The sequence below is a fragment of the Eleutherodactylus coqui genome, chromosome 6 (genome assembly GCF_035609145.1).
Source record: "Eleutherodactylus coqui strain aEleCoq1 chromosome 6, aEleCoq1.hap1, whole genome shotgun sequence".
Lineage (NCBI taxonomy): Eukaryota > Metazoa > Chordata > Amphibia > Anura > Eleutherodactylidae > Eleutherodactylus > Eleutherodactylus coqui.
The window spans coordinates 183,076,995-183,101,073 of NC_089842.1; the positions used below are offsets into that span (position 1 = coordinate 183,076,995).

At 42.5% G+C, this 24,079-nt stretch overlaps 1 protein-coding gene across 4 annotated transcripts in view; it reads left to right on the plus strand.

Annotated features, from left to right (window-relative positions):
* The window catches only part of SMOC1 (SPARC related modular calcium binding 1), a 228,711-nt gene that overhangs the window by 132,050 nt on the left and 72,582 nt on the right, over positions 1-24,079 (plus strand). For all 4 annotated transcript variants that reach the window (XM_066608410.1, XM_066608411.1, XM_066608413.1 and 1 more), the window contains exons 4-5: positions 4,189-4,288; positions 7,942-7,989. In XM_066608410.1, the coding sequence (XP_066464507.1) occupies positions 4,189-4,288; positions 7,942-7,989 (148 nt within the window). The remainder of the gene's footprint in view (positions 1-4,188; positions 4,289-7,941; positions 7,990-24,079) is intronic.

The following is a 24,079-nucleotide window of genomic DNA, read 5'->3' on the forward strand; positions in this document are numbered from 1 at the left end:
ATCTTAATGGTAACAATCAAGCAAATCATACTGATGAAATAAACCATGTGAATAAGCTTCCCTGACGGCTTCCTTCACACAGTTTTTTATGCCTTTTTTGAAGCTGGTTTAAAAATTGTCATGCGTTTTTTTACGTTTTTATTTTAAAATATAAAAATGTTCTTATTTTGCTTTTTTTCCAGTTCTTTTTCTATTGAGCAGTCTAGGAAAAAACAGCTGAAAAACAAAAACACACCCAATATCCGTACTATGTTCTACAACTCCCTATTGACCTAAACTTAATAATGCAGTGTTCTTCCTTAACCCATTAAGGACCAAGCACTGTAAATTCACGGGGCTTGGTCCTAGGTTTTAAACCCAGCCGATAGTAAAAATATGGTGGGGGTTTAAAACCCCTGCTTCTGCAATCAATCAGAAGCAGGTCGGGTTGTTAGCTGTTAGTCACAGCTGATAATCCGGAGGAGAAAGCAGGAGGAGTTTTTAACCCTTTCTGTCTCCTCCTTTCTTTAGTACATAGTGCTCAATGAGCGCCATGTACTAAAAAGTGAAAATGGAAGTATAACTTCCACTACACGAGCGGACAGCCACGTGACCGCCGGGATTCCCTGCTACAGCAGAGCTGCAGGGTTGTAGCAGACCCACATCAGCTCTATTAGTGACTATTGTCACTACAGGGGATGTTTTCCCTGTAACTGAGGCACCTATGGAGGCCCCAGCTACAGTGGGAAAGTGTCAAATAAAAAAAAACAAAAAAACATGTGACTGTCCTCCAGAGGTCTTATATGACATCATGAGGGACATAGATGGTAAAAAAAATTATTACATAAAGAAGTAAAACAAAATTACAGAATAAAATAAAAATATATACATAAAAAAAATAAATAACTTGAAAGCTGACGCCAACCAAAACCGTCGCCATATGTGCCCTGTAACCCAAAACCATACATATTATATATCAAAACGTCCAAAAAAAAAAACAAAAACCAAGAGGAACCCATTCCCATACTTTATTTTAGCGTAAATATACTAATTTTAAAAAAATTACTATAAGGCCGTCTGCAGACGGGCGGAAATTCCGCGGCGGGATTTCCCACGGAATTTCCACCCTTGGAAGCTGCCATAGGATTGCGTTAGCAAATGCAATCCTAGGCAGACGGCTGCGATTTGTCCGCGCGAAATATCGCGCGGTAAACAAACACAGGCGTCACTCACCGGCCGCCGGCTCCGGTCTGCGCATGCGCCAGCTGTCCGGCAGCCGGCACGTGAAAGATCCGGAGCTGCGGGGCGTGGGTGAGTACGCGCTGATCTCTCCAGGCACTCGGGTCGGGTCCCGCGGAAAGAATTCTCGCTGCCGGATCCGACCCGGCTGTCTGCAGGCTGCCTATATGTAAAAGAAAATCTTTGTTTTTAGCTTTTTACTCCCAGTAAGATTAAAAAAAGATATTAAAAAGTATAGCTCTATATGTCATGGGAAAAAAACGCTGCCAAAATAATTTTGGTAACTGAAGGACAAAATATAGGGCAGTTAAGCTACCACATGGGTAAAATCTCTAAAAAGTGTCTAGTCCTTAAGGTACAAAACAGCCTGGTCCTTAAGGGGTTAAAATGCTATGTGTGAAATCAACCATAAAAGGGTTGTCTGGTTTCTGGAAATCGACACTGATTTCCAACGTACCAAGTAGTAATCAACTCCAATATTTTGACAGTGTAAACTTAGTTCAAGCAGTTTAAAGATATTGGTTGGATGACTTTGTGCCAAAATTTTGGGTGCACATAGTCACATCTCAAGCCACGCCCCTTCCTCCTAATCTCTACACCTTTCAAGATAAGTCATACCTCAGAATACTTGGCTGTTTCCATAACTAGGTGAGCAGGACAGCGATAATGGTGCCTCATTCTAGAGAGAGGTGTAGGTCCCAGAGGTTGGATCCACATCTATCAGACAAAAGATATGCCATAAAGTTCTGATATGGGAAGGATTATTCTCGCCTGCAGAAATCACCTTCTATCCACTGGGTAGCTGATAATTCCTAGATTAATGAGAGTCCGAGTGCTGGAACTCCAATCAATTGCCAAAACAGGGGGACCCCAATCCCTTTTTCAAACCCAGTTGCAATACCTCAGTTATGTGCAGTTAGAATGGGGCAGCATTTGAGAATTGCTCCATTCAAAGTTCCAGTGTTCGGACCTCCCCTGATCTAGCATTGAATAGGTTCTAATTGCTGCTGGAATTCCCCTTTAACAGAATGGTGTCCCCCATGCAGGACCATTAGCCAAAGTGTAGAGCAGCTACATAGAGGGTCTCTCTCTGGAGGACTTGGTAAGTCCATGAATCACAGGAAGACCCAATTGACTTTAATGGGAATTATGTAACGCTTAATTTTCCCTTGTGGTGGCGCTATAGTGAAATGAAACACTGGCTGCAGAATTCTACCACATATTACAGCTAATCACTGGAGGTCCCAGCAGCAAAACACCTTACAATCAACATGTAACTAAAAAGGATCAATATATATGTAGTCTTACATAAATTCAGACATTTTTCTATGTAACCCTATACATACGGATAGAGTGTATATGGCTGGTGTATTGAGACCATAACAGAACATAATAATTCTGCTCTGGATAATTTATTTCAATCAGAGGACAGTTACAAAGAAATAAAATATGAATTATATGTATATAGACTTTTGAGCAATGGGCAAGAAGAAAACACGCAAGAAATGTTAGTTTTGGCCCCCTCACATGTAATTTTGGCATTAGGTAGAAATGAATGCCTTGCAAGTGAGCCAGACCCAAAACAAACACTTGCTGCTGAGATTGTAATTGCCTGAAGATCACATCTTATGTAAAATATTCACAACCTCAGAAAGACATCATAAAGTATCTGGAAATTCTTTGCCACCTTGGGGAGGCCAAGTATTTTGCTGTCAAACCATGGAATCCAGGAATTTGGTTTAAAGTTGAAAAAAAGGAAACTATGACCAATCATATTTCAATTAATTAGAAATATCAAACTTCTTTATTTATACAACTTGGGCATTATAAGTCAGCCAAATGTTAAAGGGGTTGTCCCACTTCTACCTGTTTTGTAGCAGGTAGCGCCATACATTGTGCAGTGGCTCGGGTTGGTATTACAATCTTATTGAAGTGAACGGGATTTAGCCTGCAGTATCAAGCCGGGCCACTGCGCAAGGTACAGAGCTGTCTACTTTCTGCAATAAACAAGCTGGAAGTAGCAGAACTCCTTAACAACACAGGACGTACAGTTGCATCCTGGTGGTTTGCGGTTTGTATGGAGGGGAATTAGGAGCCAATTCCGCTACATGCCAGCCGCCAATCACATGTCATGGTCAGCAGCAACCAGGAAAAACAAAGTGGTTGTGAAACAATTTTAAGTAGTGGGAAAACCCCTTTTAGAATGTGATCTATAGAAAAACAACATGATGGGGTGATATTCCGTTACAGCCGTGGACAGGGGGCCTAAGGGTGGTTTCACACCAGGTATTTGTATTTTTTGCCTTTTTTAACGCATAAAAACCCTCATCTAATTGTTATTTGGAAGTAAGCAGGGAAAGATTAAATGTGTGACAAACAGTGTAGATGCAGCCAACGATGCCTGATAAATCGTCCATTCTTTGCTCATCGTTCACTTTATGCAAGCATAAAAATCATTGTTGGCTCGTTCATTAATCGTTTAATTTAAATCGTTCATTCATTCTCATTCACTGTATAAGCGAATGAGAACAACTTGTTATTAGAATGAGCCAACGATGTATCTGCATACACGGTCTGCACGAGCGAACTCGGACATCGTTCAACCAATAATCTTTTGGTGTAAAGTCCAGTCAGTGTGTGATCAATGAGAGCACCTTACACTGATTATCAGAACAAAGTGGCAGTGTGGCGCCTTAGCACAGTCCCTTCACCATTCCAGACTTAGAGGCGCATTCATTCTGCTGATCATTTCGGTGATCAGGAGTCAAACTCGAAGAAGGTACAGCAAGGGCCTGTTGACCTATATAGGAGATTATGGCGGCTTTGAGCAAAATGGAGCTGTGTTATGGACAAATGCAAGGTCTCAGATATATCCTAAGAATATCCTGCCTCCTTTGAAATGAAGAATGTGACGTCTGTGTGGAGATATCGGATTAATATCAGTAACTTCATTTTTTCATTTTTTGGCAGGTGCAGTGTCATACCTATACTGGATATTGCTGGTGTGTTACATCCGATGGTAAACCTGTAAGTGGGTCTTCTGTGCAGAACAAAACACCGACATGTTCAGGTATTATAACAACCTATAGCAAAGTTAAGAATGAGCGCCAATTTATCAAAGTTGTTCATAGCAACCAATCAGAGCTCAGATTTCATTTCTTAAACTGCTCTGATAAAATAAAAGCTGCACTGCAATTGGTTGTTATGGGCAACAATGCTGGTTTTTCTTTGTTAGGCCAGTTTCACACAAGTGTACAGCTGGCACATTTCTGTGTCCATAATATGGATGAGTGTTCTAGCTCAACCACAGATCTACAGCCCCGAATATAGAGCATCATAGATCCCTATGATGCGTCGAGTTTGGGTCAGTCGACCCATGGACAGGATGGGACAATGGTCCATATTACGAGCTTATAAATGCGCCACTAATACAATTGTGTGAAACTGGCCTAAGGCTAACTTCACACGGACAAGTCCGATATCATGTTCACCAATATTCAATTTCATCTCTGATGTGAGGCGGTTTTGATATAAAAACGCCTCACATCCACAGGAAAATTGCATTCGGGTGCACTTGGAGCGATGCTGCCGCTGGCCCCATTGAAAACAATGGTAGATGCAAGGCAAGGGCATTGTGTCTGCAGCACATCATAATGCGATGTAGAAAAAAAAATCGTTCATGTTCATGTGCAAAAGAATGGGGTTCATATTCATGTGAGATTTGTGCGTCTTGCAACGCACAAATCTCGCCCGTGTTAAGCCAGCCTAACATAGAAAAAACAGCGTTGTTGCCCATAACAACCAATTCAGCTTAGACATTGACTTATAGAGAAGCCATCTGCCAATATATGGTGCTGTAAAGGCTTAAGGGACCTTCCACACGTGACGGAATTATCAGCAGGATGCAGCACAGATGCAGATTTTGTCAATTAGTGAGGATTTTGTTGTGTTTTTAATTGTGGAAGGTGTTCTGTTGAACATCTTGCGGGGTTTCTTGCATTTTTTCACACAGACTTTAATTGAGGAATTTCATCTCCGGTATGTTCAAAATCCGCAATCACAAATCTGCAAGATGTCCTTAATTCCGCAGCAGAAAGCTTTTCCGCGGAGAAATTTAATAGAGTATGCTGCGATTTATTTCTCCGGCTTATCGATATGCATACGTGTGAACGAGCACTAAAACAGATGTTTCAGGAATGGCTCTTCAAGTTGCTTAGTTGGGGCTGTCAGCCGTAAGGCCCGCCGTGATATATGAGGCATCATACTGTATTTACTTTGCTCTTTTGTATTGTATTGTTTATTTTATATTATAAACTTATATTAATAGAGGAAAGTTAGTGTATAATAGAGGAACATAGGGTGCTTTCAGGCCGGCCCTGGCTAGATGGTGCACTGTGCAAAGTTTTTTTTTTTGCGCCCCCCCCCCCCCCCCCCTCTTCCTTATAACAAAAAAAAACACTGGGTGGAACTTCCACTGGCTAGCTAAAAGAATGTGGGTTATTAAATGTGCTTTCTGCCAGTTTCATACGAGTGTATTATGACACAGGTATGCAGCTGTAATGGGCCTCATGCCGACGGGCAGATCGGATTCCGCATCTGCGAGCCAGCAGCGGAATCTGACACTGCCCGCAGCCGAAAACACTGCGGTTACCTATCCGGATCTTCTGCATGCTGTCTGATTCTTCTATTTCTGGGTTTGCATTCATGGTGCAGTAAAACAACACCTTATCTTTATTCTGTGGGTCAGTAGGATTATAGAGATACCAAATTTATAACGTTTTTTAAATGTGGTACTGCTTAAAAAAATAAAATACCTTTAAAAGAAAATTCTGCTGCCATCTTTGACGTTCACCTAACATTTTTATTTTTCCATTGATAGGGTTGTGTGAGGGCTCAAGTTTTTATTAATATAATTTTGGGATAGTTCTGTCTTTTTGATCGTTTTTTATTTTATTCTTTCTTGGGATGTGGGGTGACCAAAAAAGCATAATTCTGGAATTGCATGTATGTTTTCAGATGATATTCACCACGTGGGGTACATATTGTGTTGTTTGGATCAAACTTTTAGGTTGCTCTCACACATGCACTCAGAAAACGCAGCGCCCGAAACTGCGGTGTTTGCAAACGCACGCTACAGTGTTTGACAGCATTTTTTAACGCAGCCTGTCATTGTGATGGGTGATAATGTGTGTTAAAAAGCACTAGAATGCGAGAAAACAGAGCAGACAGCGCTCGAAAGTTGCGGTGCTAGTGTGTGAAGCTCCATTGAAATCAATGGAGGCATTGTACCACGGTTAGCGTGGCGTTTGAAATGCTGCGCTAATCGTGGTAAAAAGCAGGTTGGTGAGAGCGGCCTCATGGATGCGGGGGTACAAAATAGGTTTTTGGTTTTGATTTTTTATTTTAAATACAGTAAAATGTTTTTTTCTAAAACATTTAGCATCCTTTATTTTTTACAATACCACAAATAAAAGTTTATTTTTACTTTCTTTTAGTCCCCTAAGGAGACATAAATTTGTGGTCATTTCAGTACTTATTTAATATGGTAATTCAGCAGTCCTGGGGGCTTTCAGAATACCCCCAACTGCCATGACACCCGGACAGTACCCCACAATCTCATCATATACACTGTATGTACATGTTCTCCCGCCCTTGCCCATAGGGGACAGCTCTTACCCCTTCAGTCGGCTGTCTGTTCTCAGCACACAGCAGGACTCGGTGATCAGCTGCTCCTCCCTAGGGCTGTAGTAGTCACATGACACAAGACCTAGCATAGCCCTGGGGCAGGAACCTCAGCTGATCACCGAGTCCTCCTGTATGCTGACTGCCCAGAGCAGAGGAAGCAGAAGGGTAAATAGGCAGTGAAGAGTCCATTGATTTCACTGCGTATATTCACAGCTGTGTATATTTCATGTGACTTCTGATTGCTTGAAATGAAATGCAGCAAGTCCCATCTTGGTGTGCGTTACGCACAGAAATAGCCAGTGAGTGTGCGTAAATATGTATTTGCTGCATTTTAACGCACAAAATACATGGGATATTGTGACTTTTTAACGTAGAAATGTGCAGGACATCAACATTTTTTGGTATGTGAATATACTGCGTGTTTACGAACCGAAATACGCTATAGGGCCATTTGAAAGAGCACTAAGGCTGCATTCAGACGAACGTATATCGGCTCGGTTTTCACGCCGAGCCGATATACGTCGTCCTCATGTGCGGGGGGGGGGGAGGATGGAAGAGCAAGGAGCAGGAACTGAGCTCCCACCCCCTCTCTGCCTCCTCTCCGCCCCTCTGCACTATTTGCAATTAAAGGGGGCGGGGCTAAGTGGTGAGAATTAGCCCCGGCTCGCCTCTCCCCATTGCAAATAGTGCATAGGAGCGGAGAGGAGGCAGAGAGGGGGAGGGAGCTCAGTTCCTGCTCCTGGCTCTTCTTTCTGTGAAAACTGAGCCGACATACGTTCGTCTGAATGCAGAGCTAGTTTTATAAGGGAGGGGTAATTAAGCCACTGCTACGTCACCCCCAACAGCTGGTGGAAGGCGCCTTGTATGGTTGCACAGATTGCACATGGCTAAGGCCGGGCCTTGGTGCTTTATAGCTTTTATTGCATGTTTGAAAATGCATCATATCCCTCCCTGTTCAGCTAGTGAGTCCTGTTTTACCTTTTTTATAAACGTTAGCTGCAACTTGTAATAATTTACTTTATCTTTCTATCATTAAAGGTTCAGTAACAGATAAGCCCTCAAACCAGGGTAATGCAGGTCGGAAAGGTAAGTAGAGTTTTAAGATGTCATGTGGATTATCGTAATTCATTGGGGTGATTATCAGGGGCGCACTGAGAATTGTTTGGGCACAGGGGATATTAGGTTCTCGGGTCTATATCATCCTACGATACGGAGTGCTCCATTATATAAAGGAGTTTTCCTCGAGCTGCCCCTTATTTAAAAAAAAAAAAAATCTGCCAACCTACAAAAGTAGAAAAGAAAGTAACATTTTGTGCGCTCAAAATTCCCCACTGATCTGTTTTACTCTGTTGTCAAGACTTAAAAGGGTTGTCCAGTTATAAACCGTTGATGGCCAATCCTCAGAATAGGTCATCAATACTAGATCCCCCGCTGATCAGCCGATGCTTTGGTGGCCTAACTGATTTCTGTTCTCTCTGCAGTGACCTGGCTTGGTTTTACAGGCCAAGTTCCCATTTATGGCTGGGTTCACTCAGGGCGGAATTTCTGTGCAGAAATTCTGCAAGGCAATTCTGCACTCGGCTCTTAATCCTGGGATTAGCCAGCAAAGTGTACGAGATTTTGCAAAAATGTCATCCACACTCTGCAGCCAATCCGTTGCGGCCAAGCCACGCCTAAACGGACATGCGGTGTGGAATTCAAAATTCTTCTCCCTTTTCCGTGACAGCCTCTCTCCTCTCTATGGGGAGAGATAGTTATCTCACTTGGACGATGAGGGTCCTCTAGCGCCGATCAAGATTGACCAAGAGCATTGTTCTATTCGGTGTTGATGTCGGAGGAGGTACCGTTGCCTATCTGTTGCAACCACGAGTGCCGCGGAAGACCAGAGGGACTCCGCCATCTGGCAGGGGGTCGTCTCTCGATCTTCCTAGCAATTGCTGCGGTTAGAGCACCGTGGGATGGAAAAGCTTCTGACAAGCGTGCAACATGACCAAAAAGTGCGAGTCGTCTCCTTGTTAGCGGGTGACTGAACGCAGGTCAGTTTTTGGGACCTGATGATCAACCTTCATGCAGAAAGAGCCGTCCCGAACTGGGCTTAATGGCTGTTTTCTTCATGCGTGCACTGTGAGGTGCTGGTTGGCAACGGGAACTTGGGTTGTCAGGGGCTCTAACCCTGGTGCTTGAAGTGCTAGCCATTGTTTTTAGATTGGGAGTCCCTGGATACTTTGTCGCCTTGGGACAGAGGGCGACAGGATGCGCAGTAATAAGGCCCATTTCACAAGTATCTTGGTACTAGGCCTTGCACTGTTGCATGCTGTTGCTGTTTGCCTCGACTAGGAGGTGTATCCGCCTTCAGCAAGGAAGGAACTGCTGCTGCCCGGCCTTCACCAGAGCCTCGTTAGCCAGTCGAATTCGAGGTTCCTGACAGACCTTCACGTCTACTGTAGCGGCCACCGTACTTTGCCCTGTCAGCCAGTCCTTTACTTGACTGTTGCCCGTCTCCCACGGCGAGGACGTGAGGTTGGACTTTTGGGAGAGATAGCTGCAGCGGAATGCCAATGGCAAAGCCGCGGTGATAGGCCGCGGGTTTTGAAGCTGCGCTTTTCCCATGGAAATCTCAGTTTTTCAGTGCTGACGTTCCGCGAGATTTCTGCGGGAGTTCGGTCCCTTGTGACCCCAGCCTAAATCTGTACTGTGGCTCGCCACAGTTGGATATGCACAGTACAGATTTTTTTTTTTTTGTAATTTGTCTTTTTCCCGCAACCTTTCTGCAATGTCACTTGCAGAAGTTCCGCGGGTCGGATGGCTTCCACTGACTTCAATGGAATCCGTCTCCGTGAGCGTACATTGCTATTGTAAGTTCTATTTTTGCTAATGGATGTGAAATGCCGCGGACCATCCGTGCGGGTGACGATGGCGGATTCAACAGTCCAAATCCATTCGTGTGCGGCCTGTCTATGGGCGTTTTTGCATTGCGTTCCCTGCGACGATAATCCAGCCACGGGGAATGAAGTGAACACTTTACATGGAACGCTCACAGGCGGCAAATCACAGCATGCTGCGAATTGCCGCGATTCTCCGTGGTGAGCCTATCAGTGAGATAAGCTCACTGCGGAGATCGCTCAGCTGGCGCCTGCTCCCCGGCGGCGGCTCCGCCGTGGGATATCGCATCGCCCGTGGACTGGCAGCCTTAATGATAAAAGGAGCTCACTACATATAGTTCCTATTGAACGTAAAGGTGTTTTCTAAGACTAACATAGTGATGACATATCCTCAATCATCTGTCATGTAGCCTGAGAGCAGAAGCAAAGGATTTAGTTGCTATACCAGGCATAGCCACTAAATAATGCATGGCGCTAGACCTAGTATACATTGATGCACTGATTGACTCCTGAGCACTGGCCCCTCACCAATCTGATATTGATGACATATCCTGAGGATAGGTTATTAATATCTAGAGCCACTTTAACAATATATGTATAAATAAAAATATATATGGTACAGAATCTATAGAAAGAGCCATGGACACACACAAAGGTTCTGGGCCCTTGAGCAGAGCCCAAAAACCCAAGTAGTCAGTCCACCCCTGTTGCCACATTCTAATTAACTGACTAATCTAAAATCTTTATATCTTTCTGTTAAAACCTTTTTCCAATAGTCTCATAACAGTTAACACTTTGGTTCATGATTATGTATGGAGAGGTATACGGGTGCTGTAGACAACACTGTGGGTTACCTCCTTTATTTCATAAACTACTGTATGGAGGGAATCATAACCTTTCATTCTTTTCTCCAAATGTAATTTGTTTGAAAGCTTCTCAATCCCGCCTCTTGTCGTAAGCATTTATTTAACCAATCGTATGACAAATGACCATTGGACTTGGACTCCTCTCTGCCTGGCACTTGTATAATTTGCATTCAGAGGGAACAAAACACTTTATGACTCTAATAAAAAGTGGTGACTAAAAGAAGAGAGGTAAACATCACTTCCTGTACACACCCCTATGTTCATAAAGGAAAAACTGGGGACAGGTAAAAATGCCAATAAGTCGCCTTTATTTTTTTAAATCAGATATTTCTTTAATAATTTTTCACTTTGTATGAAAGACAAAAAGTCCACTCAGTACAACCAGCATATACGCAGATTTTCAGAAAACCGTATTTAGAAGCAATACTTAGAAATCAACCCGTACAATGTAATATGCAGAACCCAACTGAATCCAATGAAATACTCCCTGGGAGCAGCAGCCATCGTCTCTACAAACTCCCAGGTATCCACCAGAACCCCCACTGATAGGTGAAGACCCCTCATGGGAAGCAAGGAAAGTAGTGCTACTAGCAATTGGTCTCATATCAAAGAAAATAAGGCCATACCCGGAGAGTCCAGCCACTGGGCCCATAGTTACTCAAATTTGTTGGGGCTTTACTTTTAAGATAGACACTCTTTTTAAACATTAAACTGCCTTTATGCTGCGTTCACACATAGCAGATTATGATGCAGAGCTGCACCAAAATCCACAGTATATTTTGCGCTGCAGATTTTGGTGCGAATCCACAGCAAAATCTGCAAACTGTATAGCAACCTACACCATCTCTTCATCTTGCTGTTACCTCCATTTCTGTGCCTGTTACTACCCTATCTGCCCTTATTACCGTACCTGTTGTGTGATACGGTGCTCCCAAATACTGTACTTCAGAAATAGCAGTGCTCTAGCAACAATCCTTCCCCCTCCCTAACTTGAGGCATACAGTGTCCCTGAAAACAATAATGCCCAATAGATCGTGTCTAGAGATGAGCGAGTGTACTCGTTTAGGGCGATTTCACAATCGAGCACCGCTTTTTCGAGTAACTGACTACTCGGGTGAAAAGATGCGGGGGGTTGCAGAGGGGAAGGGAGAGAGAGAGCTCCCCCCTGTTCCCCACTGCTACCCCCCGCTCCACCATGCTGCCCCCCCTGTGCCCCCCGATTCTTTTCGTCCGAGTAGTCAATTACTCGAAAAAAGCAGTGCTCGATTGCGAAATCGCCCTAAACGAGTATGTTCGCTCATCTCTAATCGTGTCCTATAATGTGCTCCGGAAAAGTGCAACCCTTTGTATTCTAAAAAGTAATACTGCTCTTCTTAGTATTCCAAACAGTTCTCCCTTTGTGCCACACATCGTAATACCCTTAATAGTGCTCCCTTGAAAGTAGTAATGCTCCCTATGTGCCCCCTAGAAATAGTGCTCTCCTTTGTCCTTTAGACGTTATTAATGCACTTTAAAAGTAATAATGCCCTTGTATGCCTTTTTGAAGCTAATAATCCCCCTGAATGCCCCCTTATTTAGTGTCCCTGGTAAGTGCCATCTTATAATACTGCCCCTGCCGAGTACCATGTTTATCCGCAATATATGCCCCCATTGAATGTCAGCTTTTATACTAATATTGCCCCTTATTTAGTAGTAATTCCCCTGCTATCATCTTTTATACTAAATATATCCCTTCAAAGTGCCATCTTTTGTTTTTTGTCTGGGCATAAAGATACATTGGAGCACATCTCCCCATATGAACATGAAAATGTGTTGCCAGCAATGCATTCTCCATGGGGATGAATGGTTGTTCATCCCCATATTGGCAATAATCTGTCTGTGCACATATTAATAATAAGTGCCAACCGACATGTTCATTGTCAGTCAGCGCTAATTACCAGGAATTAGATTATCTGCCCATATAAAACCACCTTTAATAAGGATCATTCCGAGTAATATTTACCCAACAGCCTTTTTCTCTTTTGCTTGTTTGGCCATAGTATATGGGTTTATAATCATTCTGCACCGATTTGATGCTGTAGTTGGTTAGGATTAGAGATTTAGTAGTTGGCATTTACTTAAAGGGGTTGTCTGAATCGTAGCTTCTCAGTAAAACCCCTTCCCTATGCACTAACATAACAAATGGGCATATACTCACCTCTCCCCACTATGTTCCATGGTTCTACTTGGCTCTCCACTCTGTGTTTAATTGGCTGCAGTTCCACCCGTTTTACAGGACCTTGTAGGTGCTGCAGCCAATGACAGAGCTCAATGATCGAGTGCTAAGCTCTGCCATTGGTTGCAGCTCTTGTGACGTCCCGTAAAAAGACTGGGGCAGCCTATAAACGTGATATGAGATGGGAGACCGGGGGCAGGACAGAGCGGGAGTCGGGAGAGGTGAGTATAAGGCTATTTGTTACGTTAGTGCATAGGGAACGGCTGTTACGGAGAAGCTACAACTTTGACAACCCCTTCAACATCTACAAATCAGCCACATAGAACAAGCAAGAAAAAACTAGAAAAAGGTATAGGAAGAGCAAGGCCTGAGCATGTGAAATCAGGAGGGATGTGAATTTCTTACTCCAACGGACACTATAGCTCGGAATCACTTCCTAAAGCAACAGAGATAAAAAAAAACTACCCTGCCATGATTGAAGATTGAGTATCAGGTAAGCAACCATTGTAATGACGTCTATACAAAGAATTATGCTGAAGACTGCAAAATGAAGAAAAATAAAGGATCTTGGACAATCCCTTTAAAGTGGAGGTGTACTTCTACTTTAATGAATCATTGTGCCATACACATAATGAAATCCCCCTGTTCCATATCCCTTACATTTTAACTGTTTTGTTACTCATAACTATCCAATAATTATTTTTTGTAAGGCAGGTTGAAAAATGAAAGGTAAGTGATCCCAATATGATAAGAACAGCCATAGCAAGCCCAACTGTCAGAAGAAACCCACAAGGCGTTCACTTTTGTATATTACAAGGGGACTTGACTGGCCTGAATTTGGTCGTGTACGTTCCAGTGCTGTCCAGTCTCCTGCAGTTTGATAAATGTTTGCCATGTTACCCTGAGATTTCCTATCCCAACAATGGACTTGGATTTAAGCTACAGTATTACACTAAAGCATGCGAAAAATCAAGACATTGGATGGGTGATTTACGACATCAAACATGTAGATGTGTAGTGCAAATCTTTTCTTGATGTTGATACATGCGTTTGCAAAAGTTGTGGGAAATAGAGAGGCAATCGCTTAAATCATAGCGGTGGGAAGAATGGGCACAGCAGATGCTTCCAAGCTGAAGAGCTGTTATCTGATTATGTCCGCGTGCTAGAGTGTTAGGGCAGCAGAAATGCAGTCCTAAGCTCTCACTCATGACATAAGGGTTTGTGGTTCAATCCCTGCTTGGTTCAGTTAGCCAGCTCAAGGTTGACTCGGCCTTCTGTTCTTCCGAGGTGGGTAAAGATGACTAGAGAAAGCAATGGCAAACCACCCAGTAAAAGTGTCTGCCAAGAAAACGTCAGTCATGACTCGGGGGTACCAGGGGACTTTACCTTCACCTAAGGAGGAATAGTAATTAAATATTGCTGTGTGGTTCAATATGTATAATCTAGAGTTGTCTGCTGCTATTCTCTCTAAAACAGCTGTAGACATGCTGTTGCAAACATACAGTTCTATGTAATTAATAACTGCATTTTATTTACTGTAATCTCAGTTGCCCTGTGTCCCCAAATGTCTGTCTCGCCAGCAGGGTGTTGCATAAATCCTCTCACTCCTGCTGCTGTCCATGGTGGCATTCTGTGTCGGGAGAAGCCGTTCTATTCTGCAAACAGCTTCTCACAACACGCCCGCTCACTGCCAGACCCAATGCACGGTCAGAGACTCAGGTTGTTACATACCCTACCGAACACCCTAACATTACATTGGTCCCGGGGTTGGGGAGAAGCATCTCCAGAATAGAATTAATTCTGTAGGCCAGTAGGATTATATCGTTGCCCAATTTATATAGGTTTGTGGGGAGGTTTTGGCAACTCTTTCACACTTTTTCTAAAAAAAAAAAAAAATATTTTTTTTTAGTGCTGCATTCAAAAACCCCTAACACTTTTTCTCTTTTTTTTTATCAACGGTGCTGAGAGGGTTTTTTTTTTTCTTTGCGGGATGAGTTGTACTTTTTAATGGTTAAATTTTTTGATCCATGCAATGTGTTGATCAGTCTATTTGTTTTTTTTGTAAGGCGAAATACAAAAAAAAGATAATTTTGGCTATTTGTTTCTCATGGCATGCACCATGTGGGTTGGGCCCCCTGCACACAGCAGAGCAGTATTTCGCATGTGGAATTCGGCTCTGCCCGCTTTCTCCTCTTTTCATCTGTACTACGGATGGTCCGCATGGATCGCCGTCAGACATGGGCAGTACAGATTTTTTTTAATTTAAACTCCTGCTCTACCTGCGGAAGCCACGACCTTTCCGCAATTACATTGCATAAGGGCCGTAAATCGGAGGCCTACATTGACCTCAATAGAAACCATCCCCGTGGAAAAATGGAGCATGCTGCAATTTTTTTTTTTTTTACTCCGCTTGCGGAAACTGCAATTGATTTCCGCAAGTGTGCAGGGTCAATTGATTTTTCATAGCGTGCTATGAGCGCTATTAGCTGCAGATCTGTGGTGCGGACGCCCCCCATGGATTCCACAGCAATATCCATCCGTGGGCAGGGGCCCTAAAATAATGTGCTAATATTGTTCTCTGGATCATTACGAACAAGGTGATAGCAGATTTGAGATTTTTTTATTTTTATTTTGTCAGATGTGTTGCATTGGGTCCCATTTCCATTTGTTAGCAAAATACTATATATGTCATAAACAATGTTGAAGATTTTAAGTATAAAAGGTTAAACTTTATAACTAGGAATGAGACTAAGTGACATCTGCCAGGGGTATACATAACATAGAGAAAGCCTAAGCAGTTACTGGGGAAGGGTCTAGCCTTACTTGGTCCCATCCCATTTGCAATAGCATGGTAAAAAAACAATGCATCAAATACTTAAAAAGAGCAGAATTGAAGATTAAATTTTAAAATAAACCAGCAACGCTCAAAAACTAAAAATTAGCATACAGAAAGCAAAATTTTAGTATCAAAGTGGTGGTAAATCTAGTAGAATTTTACCAGCCATAGCCTACTTCCAAGATAAACCTTGACGTTATATTTCCGTGTGTTAAGAGGCAAGAATAAGCACTGAAAACAAATATTAAACATCCTTTATTTAGTAGATCAATAAACAATTTCAGGAGCATATTTCTGTCTGAACAAATAAAACTCTTTGAGACCAAAATAAAAATAACTTTAATTGGTTTTACTGTTACATTTTATATAGCATTTAAAAGAAATGGGTTCTCCATGAACTATAAGGTGTTACAAAAATGTGGTAATATGGCAGTAAGAGATAGGAAAAGATCTGTCTCAAGGAAGTTGTCTCGTGAAGAAAATCTATTCTCTAAGCTGATCAATATCGATCTGCTTTCTGGAACCCTCGGCAAACAGCTGCTATCACTCAGGCAGAATCATCTATCATACATATACAAATAAATGTCTTCCCAGCATGTATGCATCAGGTGCTCCAGAGCAGGAATTTGCTCTCAACTCCAGGGGGCCTCCCGCTATGACATTTTTAAACCTTAATAGGACATATGAGCAGAAGTTGTTGTAATGAGATGACCCCTTCTAGTCATGCGAATTGTGATAGTAGTTGGTAGCAAATGGCAGTGGCATATGGCTCCAAAGGGCAATGGCATACCTACACATGGCTTCGTTTGAACTGTAAAGATAGGAATTATGTACAACCCTGGTTAGACCTTTTTTCCATGTGGTTCTTTTTCCCTACTAGTACATGATGTCCTGCTCCCTTAACATGAAAAGGTAGAAAAGAAGCAAATGCAAGGTCCTACCCACCTGAGATTTTTTTGTTGTGTGTTACGAAGCTGTAGTGTGCAAGCCTCAAGAAGGTGACCGCATTTGGTTGAGATAAAGCCGACCCTATTCGATATATGCCCCTCGTATAAGGGGCAAAATATATGAACGATAACATCTGTTGAAAACCCCAGTGAACTGTTATTTCTTTGCCAACTAAAGCATTAAAATACTTAATTTTCTAGAATTTAACACTTATGATCAGCCTACTTCAAGGTGATTAGTGGAAATATAATCCTGTAACTTTTATGGCATTAGCCAACTGGCACTTAAGAGTAAACTCCATGTTATGCGAATTTTAGGATTTACTGTTTTTAAAAAATACATACTGGTTGGATTGGAAAATAAGAACCATCCAAAAGTAATATATTAGGGAAGAGCATCTTTCTAATAGACATCTATTACCCAAATTGCTCTCTTTTATAAGGATAATAGGTGACTGCAGTGCAGAAATTAATGGGCTTGTACCAAAATTTCAAGTTAGGGGCTAACTTGCTGATCGGTGGGGGTCTTACTGCTAAGAGCCCCACCATCTTAAGAATGGCACTCGCTCCTCAGTGATGTCACTTTGAATGGGCGCTGCTAAAATAAATATAAAATTTGAAAGGGCGGACTACTTAGCAGCGCAGCTCAATACACTGAGAATGGGAGCGCGACAGGGAAGGTAGGTATAACATTTGCATCCCCAGACTCAGCGTGTCATCTACTTTTAGTCCATAAGCTTAGCTCACAGGGCTAAAATTAGGTGACAGTCTCTTTAAGTAGGATAGTTGTATGTTATTCCGTAACTAATGGTAAGCTAGTAGCATTTAAGGTACCTTTAAGTATAGTTACTCTATTTTACGGCCTGCCTAATCCTGTGGCGTCTAATTTTAGAATACCCCCTAAGCTTTGTATACTTTTATATGGATCTTGCCAGGTAGCAGTGCCAAATGTAAGACCTCATCATTTACTTCATAGATTTAAATAGTGTGAAAATGCTGGAGGTGTTCCTGTTTTGGGGAAAAAATGACAGGCCATGATTAATCATACAAAATCAGTGTGATGGACAAAGCTAATGGCCTCCATGTCATACAGCGACTTAAACCTGCTGCTGATGTATAACACCCAATTATGACTGCTAAAAGTATTTCAAGGCAGAATGAAAATCCGTAAATGAAAGTGCTTCACATAAGTCTATAATTACCTGGAAAGACTAAAGATTCAATATCATTACAATGAAAACTGGCACCGTCTATTTACTACATTTTTTGCTACTGTTTATATAAAACCCATTTATCACTGCCTGAGAGTGGTTTCACAAATAGCATTTTAGTGAGAAAAAAAACCTATGTTTTGCAGCATTTTTCCTGGCAATTTCTCAGCCCAAACCACTGTGGCCAGATATTAGCTGTCTGGCAAAAGAGAAATAAGAAATACATTTTTGGGGTCCATGGTGTTATGGTTTTTTGTTTTGTTTTTTTCAAAAACCTGGAATTCAGGTTTTATTTTCCCATAGGCTTCTTCATAGGGAAAACAAACAGCTGAAAAACATGTCCCAAATATTTATCAGAGACACTATCTTTTCTCCTTAGGGAGAGCACCTAGAAGGTGAGTGAAGAGACTTACTCCTCTGGGTAATATGCAAATAAGGGCTAATGCCCACGATGGGATTTCTGCCACATGAAACCCGCGGCGTTACCCTGCAGCTATTAGGTTCTATTGACCCTAATAGCTCAATGTTCACGCTGCGGAATTCTACCGCAGAATTCCGCAGCGTGAAAGAAACCGTGGCATTTTCTAATTGCTGCGGAAAAACGTGCGGCCGGCTTCTACTGTAGTCAATGGAAGCCAGCCGTCATGCATCACTGCCGGCCGCGTCATTGCCCACTGCCGGTGCATCATGCGCTGTACTCCGCGCTGGCTTGCCCAACGGGACTCAAGCGGTGGATCCGGAGAGGTGAGTATGGGATCTTTGGGGGGGCGCCGTGACGAACTCCGCTACGATATTCTGCTGGCAGAGTCCGTCACGGCCGTGGGCATGAGACCTAAGGGAGATGGAACGATACCTCTGCAGCGCCACCGTTTAGAAGGCAGCATTCCTGCAACTCAATGTTAGACTCTTCTTGCAAGTCTTGTAACAATGATAGTGAATTGAAAGCCAAGCCAGAATCCATACACAGACTGCTGTTTCAGGGTGTTTGCCCCTCATCAAATATTTATGAAACAGTTGTCTTTTGTTTTTACAAAGCCAGAAAAATACACCACAAAAATGTGTACGTAAAGGGAGTGCTGATGAGTACATATTCAGGGCCCACTTAGCCAGAAAAATAATGGTCATAGTGCCTAATCCGACATTACCTTAAAGGGATTGCTCACTTTACATAAATGAAAGTACCTTTACAGAGAGCAGCTATCGTCCGGATAGTTGTTCCGGAGAGTCGTTGAAGTGTATGAATGACAATTGTTCGTTTTCTTCTACACAGAGTGATGATTGTTCATTAGCTGTTTGTGAAAATAACTAAAGAGGACAATTGAATTAGCAGATGAGAAGTAGCGGATGAGATTTACTAGTGTTGGGTTTTATTAACCCCTTTTATAATAACTTTATCGCAGCCCCTTCCAACCAAGCCCCCATTCACCAAACAGAAACTTGGTGACTCACAGATTTTAACGTTTTCTCGTAGATTGTTTTTATATGGTGGTTATGATTCAGAGCTGTAATTAAATTTGGCATGCCCTGCTTTATTTTTGATCCTTACTATGCTATTTCCACAGTCCCAATGCATGCAATCTATAAGTTGCCTGAGGATGGCAATTTCACAGAAGCGATGCAAGGCGTTTTTGAATGAAAAACACCTCACATCAGCGTGAAAAATGCATGCTGGCAAGCGAGATATATCGGGCTGAGTTTCTCCTCCTGATAGCACGCTTGCCCGTGTGAACCTACCTGAGGCTTTTTTCCCATGAGCGTATAGCGTTTTTACGTCCGGCCGATATACGCTATGTTGGGAAGAGATAAATTTGATGAACAGGCGCACAAATCAAACGCATATGCACTGAGACCTGCATGCCATTGCCCCTTTTCCCTCCCTCCCCATCGCATGCTCACCTCTGCTCTCCTCCCCACTCGTTCTTTGCAATGGGAGGGGGCGGGGCGGAGCTAAGTGCCGGCCCGTCCTGCCTCCTTCTATTGATGGCTATGGATAAGGGGTGGGGAGAGGGCTGGAGCTTAGCTCCGCCCATGTCCTGGCCCTTGTCCACAGTCAGCAATGGGAGGAGGCGGGATGGTACAGCGCTTAGCTCCACACCAGTCCTGCCCCACTATTGCAGAGAGCCAGCAGGGAGGAGAGGACAGGTGAGCCTGGACGAGGGGGAGGAGAGCAGAGGGAGGGTGTTTAGCAGCCGACGTATTCCAACCCAAAAGTTGCTTTTACGCCTCAGAGATACAGCCATGTGATCTGATGCATTGCAATCCAATGCATCAGATCACAGCGTAGATCGGCCGGCTGATATACGCTCGTGGGAAAGAAGCCTTAGGGCTCTTTCCCACAAGCACATATACGGCAAAGGCGTTTTTATGTTTTCACACCTACTCCATATAAGCACCTGAATGGGCTTTTTTCTGCGATCATGGCCAGCGTTTTATCGTCCATTCACACGACTGCAAGTGTCGTTTTTAGCGAAAAAATACGCCACACTTTGGAAAAAACCCTCGCTCTGTCAAAATTCTCGGGATGCCTTCCAGTGCCTATATAGAGGCACCTGTAAGCGTTTCACAGCGTTGGACGCTGCAAAAATGCCTCACTCTCCATTCTCTTTCCCTGCTCCCATAGGAGTCTATAGGACCCACCGGCGTATATTGGCCAAAACATAGTTCCAGAACTATGTTTTGGCTGAGCATATATGTGCGCGCCGTATATTCGCCCGTGTGAATGGCTGCATTGGAAACCAATGCTTCACATGGGTACCGCGTATACGCCCGGGCGGGAAAACGCGTCGTATATGCGCTTGTGGGAATAAAGCCTTAGGCTGCATTTGCACGGGTAAGTGTGATGTACGTCAATGAAAACCTGACATATGTTGCACTGCTTTAACCTGCGATTTTCTGGCATGTGCAATGTGTTCCTGTTAAAAACATAGTTAAAATGGTAAAAAAAAAAACACATTGCACTCGCATGCTTATACGATTTGCATGCGAGTGCAATGTATTTGGGGGAGTGAGGGGGGGTTGCTGCCATTGGAAATAATGTGAAATTCTTGAAAAAGAATCACACAAAAATAGGAAATCCTGCGATTATTCAATCTTAGACTATATCGATCCGAGAGAAAAGTTGCAAGTGTACATGAACCTATTGAAAGCAATGGGTTCTTTTCCATGCAAGTTCCATCTATAACCTAATCTCGCAAAACTCATACCCCATTAATTCTAAACCTACATAACTACAAAATAAATGAGAAAATGATCAATCTTGACCAACAATTTAGAAATGTAGTATTTTACTACCTATTTTAATTTAGAACTATGTTTAAATTATTGGCTCTTACAAAGGGCGCAATCATAATTTGCCATGTCTCTGTATATTGATGAACAAGGGCCAACTTTTGCTCCAAGAGTGATACTATGAATTGTGTGTGCACAGACACTTTTGACATGATGCTATTGAAGGACTTGGGTGAGAAAGTTCTTTGTGTCCTATGAGAATGCACATATTGTACACTCCATACAATTAACTCCTCTGTAGTGAACTCCGAGTCTTCTTTTTCTCACTCTTGTTTGACTTGAATTCAGAAAGCTTGCGCACTTGTGCTTCTCTCTAAAGTCCTATGCAAGAATAGTCAGAGCTAATGAATATTGTCCTTATGGTAGCATTTGCCTGAGCTACACAGTGAATTTGTCAATCAAGAATCAAAAAGGCAAGCATAAGAGGCTTTCAGTAGTGCCATTAGGGGTCGAGAGGGCTTCCCGCTGTCTCCCTCGCCTGGCTTTTAATCAGAAGAGGGGAAAAGAAGAATTGCTGTCACAATTAAGCACAGTCAGTGCATTGCACTCACAATCCTTAGAATTGGTCTCTTTTCTCCCCAACATGCACCTGCACTGTGTGTAAAAAAAAAAAAAAAAAAAAAAAAAAAAAAAAGGAAATACACTTGTGAGTGCTACAAAGCCTAGGGAATTGTTCCCGATCCCTCCTTATTGCATGCTAATTTCACATCTGTAGAACTGGCAACCTTTGATGTCTCGGACAGCCGTACAGCAACAAAGCAGCAGAGAAAAACAGTCAAAGAAATTGTGAATTTTTTTTTCTTTCTTTTTTTTACTCCTTTTTAGTTTTAACTAGACAATATTGTATGTGACTTTTTTCTCAAGCTTTTTATTTTCTGTTCAAAAACATGTCAATATTCCAACAATTACAGGTTAAGGCCATATGGGCATTTATTGTATCCAAACACAGGGAACTGATCAGCTATGCAGACTGTTTGTATTACTTTACATTGATTATTTCTGATTTCGCAAGTACTGTGCTCTGTTTATTTGGCGCTTTGAAGTAGATCTAATAACACTACTCATTTCATTCCAACCTACAACAAAGTCATCTAGAGGTGGATATTGTCTTAAACGTCATTCTCCGTTGCTAGATAACCTTGTTTTAAGCTGAAATCATGCATTCCATTTTTGCTGTGTTTTTTGATGCAGGTTTTTTGAGCTAGAAGCCAAGAGTGAATTCAAAAGTAATTGAAGATGTAAATCAAAGACTGAAATGTTTCTTTCCTGCCTGATCTACTTCTGGCTTTGGCGTAAAAAACTGGATCAAAAACTGCATGTGTGCTTCAGACCTCACAATTAATCCAGGCAGTAGACAAAAAGATTTTTTGGCCCAGTTAGGACGGTTTCACATCTGCAATGGAACCTCTGGTTGGAGGGTCCGCCGCAGATATGGCTCAACACTGCAAGACAAAGCACTGCATGCAGCACTTTTTCTTCAGTCTAAAAGCCGGCAAGCTGAGTGGAAACCAAATTGACCCCATTATAGTCAATGGGGTCCATTCAGCACTGTTTGGTTTCGTCCTGAGACGGAGCCGTTCTCCCAGAAGGATTCTCCTTTCCTGCACGCTGACCAGAGCAGAAAAGCTGAACTCTGGGTGCAGGAGTGAAACCTCTTCTAATATGAATTCACGCAAGGCAGATTTTACACACACAAGCAGAAATTCATGCTGAAGAAACAACCATATTCAGATGTATGGAATAGACTTTGGCTGTAGAAACTTCTACAATGAGTTTGCCACATGTGAACATACCCTTAGGGTTTAATCCCCCATGTCAACAAAATCAAACAAGTAGATGCTCAGGTTCTCCAGTTGCAGAAATGTTGAGAATTATCCTGCTTATTTGACGCTCATCACTTGCATAGAATGATGTAATGATTGATTTTGACCAGATGTACATTTAAAGGCTATATGCACCTTTGCACTTTTTTCTTTTTTTTTTCTTTTTTAAATCAATGTGCTTTTGGAAATGAAGACTTTTTGCAACTGGTTTTCATTACAAATTTCTGATTATTTGATTCATATACTTGTATTGTTTTTCAAGGCACTGCAGACTGAAGGACTGAAATTTTAGCAAATTCTGTCAGTCAGAGTAAACTGACTAGTTCTTTCTCAGCTCCTCCCCCTAGCCTGCTTCCCTATCATGAACATGCATTCACTACCTTTCCACTGAGCTATTACACAGGGCTGTATGAGAGTGGCGGGGGATGATGTAGAAGTTCAGGAGAACAGAGAGCAGAGAAGAGAAAGCTAATATTACAGGGTGTTGTAATTCACTGTGGGTGAATTTTCTGCTCTTAACAGTGAAGGGGGACCAGCAATTACTCAGAGAGAGGATGGATAGATAGCTGTGTAGTATTGAGTGGATGTGATTGTGCTACACCACCTCTGAAAGAGGAGAGAGGAGGGGGGAGTACATTCATGAGAGTGCTCAAATGATCAGTGCTGGGAAGGCCCTAGAGCCAAAACTTGTAGGGGAGCCAGCAAACCAAGTATGAGGCCATATAAATGTGTCAGAAGGAAAATCCAACGCAAAAAAAACAAACAGATAAGTGCATCATTTTTTTTTCTGCAGGGACTGCAGTAAGATATGTATGTATTGATTTTTCATGCACAAAGGTTTTCATAGCCTTTAAGATATTTCGGTTGCTTACGTCATGCACATTTTCTAAAAGACCTTCATCACTTTGGGCTCCCACACACTTGCGTTTTTTTTAACACTGCGGGTCTCCCCTCCGTCATGGCCAGGTCTTCTTTCTTCAGTCCGGCAAGATAATTTAATCTCCTGCTCTCCCACAGCTGTGGAAAAGTGTTGCAGCATTTATGGCTCAAGCCCTGAAGATGGGATTTTAAGAAATCTTTTCCATGCACTGCAGAGAAAATCCACGGC